The following is a 4,802-nucleotide window of genomic DNA, read 5'->3' as shown; positions in this document are numbered from 1 at the left end:
GCATTTCATTCTTTTCTTAAAATAAAATAAAATAAAATAAAATAAAATAAAATATGGCACAAAGCTCCCTGTTGGAGCCCCCGTCTCCCACTTTCAGGGGAGTCGCTTGTGAAGTGGTGAAGCAGGTCTGCAGGTGTCTTTCTCTCCCCCTCTCTGTCTTTCCCTCCTCTCTCCATTTCTCTCTGTCCTATCCAACAACAACAACAACAATAAATGCAACGACAATAAAACAACAAGGGCAACAAAAGGGAATAAATAAATATTTAAAAAAAATAAAATAAATTAAGCTAACTAGTTCCAAGAAAGATCCTTTAGTTATATAAATATTTGCTTTATGAAATGGCACCATTCTTAATTTTATCTTGTTCTTCCAGTTGGTAGATACATCTTTTAAACTCTTCTGTTTAGAAACTAGAAAGGCTGAGGCTTTGAAATAGTGTCTAGCTTTCACTGTTGTTGTTGTTGTTATTATTATTGCTATTGTTGGAGAGAGAAAGAGAGAACCAGATCATAACTCTGGCACATGATATGCCTGGGATTGAACTAGGGACCTTAAGTTTGATAGTTGAACAGTTTATCCACTGTACCACTTTCCAGGCCATGTTTCATTTTAAAGTTAAGCTAAAACATAAAACACAGTAATATGAGTATATTATAAGCATGGTAATATGAATCAAAATCTTGAAGATTAAGGAGAATAAGCATCTAAATCTAAAAAATAATAAAATGTGGTAATTATACATTTTTTATTTGTTTAGACTTATTTTTTTATGAGAAGATGAGAAACCAAAGAGCAATGTTCAGCTATGGCATATGTCAGTGCTGGGGCTCAACAAGGAATTTCAGTCATGCACAAGGTGTGCTGTATTATTTTCAGCTATTGCTCCAACCTAGAAAAACTTAATTTTCAACAACTTACAAGAAATGGACACATTCTTAGAGTATACCAACTGCCAATCTTGACACAAGAGGATGTAAATAAACTTAACAGGCCAATCGCTAGTGCAGAAATTTAAAAAATAATGAAAAGTATCCCAAAAACAAAAGCCCAGGTCCCAATAGTTATACTAATAAATTTTATAAACCATTCAAAGAAGAACTAACAACCATTCTCCTCAATCTTTTCCAGAAAATAGGAGAGGGGATATTCCCAAACACCTTTTATGAGGCTAATGTCATTCTGGTCCCCAAAGTAGGACAAGATTCTACCAAAACCCAAAATTATAGACCTGTATCCTTGATGAATATTGATGCAAAGATCCTTAAAAAAATCCTGGATAAATGTCCATGTCTGGCAGAGAAGCAATTACAGAAGCCAGACCTTCCATCTTCTGCACTCCATAAAGAATTTGGGTCCATACTCCCAGAGGGATAAAGAATAAAGATGTTTCCAATGGAAAGGATGGCAGATGGAACTTTGGTGGTGGGAACTGTATGGAATTCTACCCCTGTTACCTTACGATCTTGTAAATAATTATTAAATAAATAATAAAAAATTAACATAAAAAATTTAAAAGTCTTGGCTAATAAATCCAACAGTATATAAAGAGAATGATTAATCAAGACCAAGTGGGATTCATCCCTGGTAAGCACAGATGGTTCAACATCTGCAAGTCAATTAATGTAATCTACCAGGTCAACAAAAAGAAAGATAAAAATCAGAGGATTTTATCAATTGATATAGAAAAAGTATTTGATAAGGTCCAACACCTATTTATGACAAAGGCCTTTAATAAGTTAAGACTGGAAGAAAAATTCCTCAACATAATAAAGGCAGTATATGACAAATCTTTGGCTAACTATACTCAGTGGGAAAAAACTGAGAGCTTCCCCCTAAGATAAGGAACTAGGCAAGGACATCTACTTTCACCACTTCTCTTCAACGTAGTCCTAGAAGTCTTTGCCATTACAATAAGGCCAGAATGAGATATCAAAGGAATTCAGATTGGAAAGGAAAAAAGTTAAATTATCATTTTTTTCAGATGATATGCTGTTATATCTAGAGGACCCCAAAAACTCTGCCAAAAAACTACTGGAAATCATCAGAAATGAGTGTTGGAGAGGATGTGGAGAGAGAGGAACTCTACTGCACTGCTGGTAGAAGTGCAAACTGGTGTAGCCATTATGGAGAACAGTATGGAGAATCCTTAAACAAATACAAATGGAAATACCTTATGATCCAGTAATCCCACTACTAGGTGTATATATATATATCCCAAAATATAATAACATTGACTTAAAGGGATATACATATATATGTGTGTGTGTATATATATATATACCCATGTCCACAGAAGCTTTATTTGCAATAGCAAAAACAGGGAACAACCAAAATGCCCTTCAACAGATGACTAGATCAAAAACTTATGGAACATATACTCAATGGAATACTAGTCAGCAATAAAAAGATGATATTGTGTCCTCTGGAATACAGTGGGTGGAACTGGAGAAGATTATGCTTACTGAAGCAAGGAAAGAGGTAAAGGACAGTAATAGAATGGTTTCACTCCTATGTAGAATACAGAGAATTTAATATAATTCAGTTCAATGTGAAAGAAGGTGCCAACCCATATCTACGATTATGAGAGAACTATAGTGCTTATCTATGAGGGTGGGGATGGGGACACAGACCTTTGTTGATGGGAGTGGTGAGGGGAAAAAAAAGACTATACTGTAAACCATTAGCCCATCAATAAAAAATAAGCAAATTTTAAAAATAAAAATTGAATTACATATTTTAGTTGCAATATGCTTCTCATGAGTTTGTTGTTCTCAGTAGCATTATTAGCTTTAAAAAAATTGGATTGAGACAGTCAGAAATCAAGAGAGAAGGGGGAGATAGAGAGGAAGAGAGACAGAGGGAGACCTGCAACCCTGCCTCACCACTCATAAAGTTTTCCCCCTTCAGGTGGGGACCACAGGCTTGAACCAAGGTTCTTGTGCACTGTGGGCCTCAGTAATGTTACTAGTTAGGAGTGAGCTCGTGAAAAGAAAACACAAGTCAATAGGATAGTCAAAGGCTGGAGTTAGGTACCACCATTACTAAGCTGCCACACAAGCTTTACAACACCTCATTTCAGGCTACAGGTCAAGACTCTCTGGAAGATAGGGGTAGCAAGTCACACTTATGTGAAAGGCTTATTTTCTGAGGAATGGCATTTTGAAATTTGCTTTAGCTTTGTCGAAGTTCAGGAGTATGACATTCTCATTTCTTGAGATGTTGCCTCATTTTAAGAATTTGACACCTGGATTTCTCGAGTTAATTACTGAATCTCCTAGGAGAATAGGAAGAGTAGCTATGCCGCAGAAGAGCAAAAAAAAAAAAAACACTGTCTTTGAGATGGTATTCTTAAAGTGAAGGCATTTAAATTATTTTATACACAAGGAAGTTTGAGTTCCCATGGTCTCAAATTTGTTGGAGTAATAATGACTATCACATAAAAATCAACTAACTTTTTTGTTGGTTTTGGCAAACTATACAGAATACTTAATTCTATTTAATTCAATTTTTCTGATATTTCAGATCATGAAAATCAATGGCAGCTCCAGAGAACACTTCATCTTGGTGGGCTTTTCAGAATATCCCAAGGCTGAGTTCATCCTTTCTTTGTTTGCTTCTAGCTTCTACACCATGACACTCACAGGCAATGCAGCCATCATTTTGGTCTCCCTCTTGGACAGCAGACTCCACACCCCAATGTACTTTTTCCTCCGGAACCTCTCCTTTCTGGACATGTGTTTCACTACCTGTGTTGTCCCTCAGATGCTGGCAAACATGTGGGGAAGTAGTAAGATCAGCTACATAGGCTGCATGGTCCAGTTTTCTGTGACCTTGGCTTTTGGGTCCACAGAGTGTGTGCTCCTTGCTGTCATGGCTATTGACCGTTATGTTGCTATCTGCTGGCCCCTCCGCTACACTATGATTATGCACCGACAAGCCTGTTACATCTTTGCTGCCATTTCCTGGACTTGGGGGTTTTCCAACTCTCTCGTTCAGTCTTCTCTGGCCATGGCTTTACCACTATGTGGTCACCGGAGGGTAGACCATTTTTTCTGCGAGATTTTGATTATCGTCAAGCTGTCTTGTGTGGACACTCATCCAACTGAGTCAAAGATGCTAGTTGTTCGCCTCATCATCGTAATCATCCCAGTCTCCATCATCCTCACCTCATATGCTTGCATCACCAGGGCTGTGGTGGGGATGAAGTCTGCTGAAGGAAGGAAGAAGGCCTTTGGGACTTGTGCATCCCATCTGGTCGTGGTTTCACTGTTCTATGGAACTGTCATGTTCATGTATCTTCAGCCAAAGAATAAATACTCTCAGCACCAGGGGAAGGCCCTGGCCCTTGTTTATACCATTGTGGCTCCCACCATGAACCCAGTGATCTACACACTGAGGAACAAGCACGTCAAGAGGGCAATTAAGAAAGTGGTTTGGAAGGATTCCCTTTAGGAAATGTGGTTACTGAAACTTGGCTATAGAAGTTATTTGGGGGAATAGAAAATGGAATAATGACAAGAGGGACAGCTTTTCCAGATCCATCCTAAACTGACTGAAAGACCAGTGAAGTAAACAGTAAATGCAGGCTAAACATAAACTGGCTATTATAACAGTGAAGCTTGTAGTCTAATCAAAAAGTGTTCAATCTATATATTTTTGTTACCCCCAAAAGCTTCAGTTTGGAGACTTTGTGAACTTTTTTCACTTCCAAAAAGATATTATAGAGCTATAGTTTTCTACCGGATATTGGAATTCTAAGGTTAGAATGCATGACTGACATAGATATTGTCTGAAATAGCTT

General features: G+C 37.6%; 1 protein-coding gene across 1 annotated transcript; it reads left to right on the top strand.

Moving 5' to 3' along the window:
* The first annotated feature begins 3,526 nt into the window (after nucleotides 1-3,526).
* LOC103117125 (putative olfactory receptor 2W6) lies at nucleotides 3,527-4,453 on the top strand. The gene has a single exon (XM_007527140.3). The coding sequence runs from the start codon at nucleotides 3,527-3,529 to the stop codon at nucleotides 4,451-4,453; it is 927 nt and encodes a 308-aa protein (XP_007527202.3).
* Nucleotides 4,454-4,802: the final 349 nt, after the last annotated feature.

This window comes from Erinaceus europaeus, chromosome 9, assembly GCF_950295315.1.
Source record: "Erinaceus europaeus chromosome 9, mEriEur2.1, whole genome shotgun sequence".
Taxonomy (NCBI): domain Eukaryota; kingdom Metazoa; phylum Chordata; class Mammalia; order Eulipotyphla; family Erinaceidae; genus Erinaceus; species Erinaceus europaeus.
The sequence above is the reverse complement of the archived record's forward strand: the minus strand, read 5'-3'. Positions and strand labels throughout refer to the sequence as shown.

Coding starts and splice junctions, on each gene's coding strand:
- LOC103117125 (XM_007527140.3), top strand. CDS start 3,527: ATGAAAATCAATGGCAGCTCCAGAGAACACTTCATCTTGGTGGGCTTT.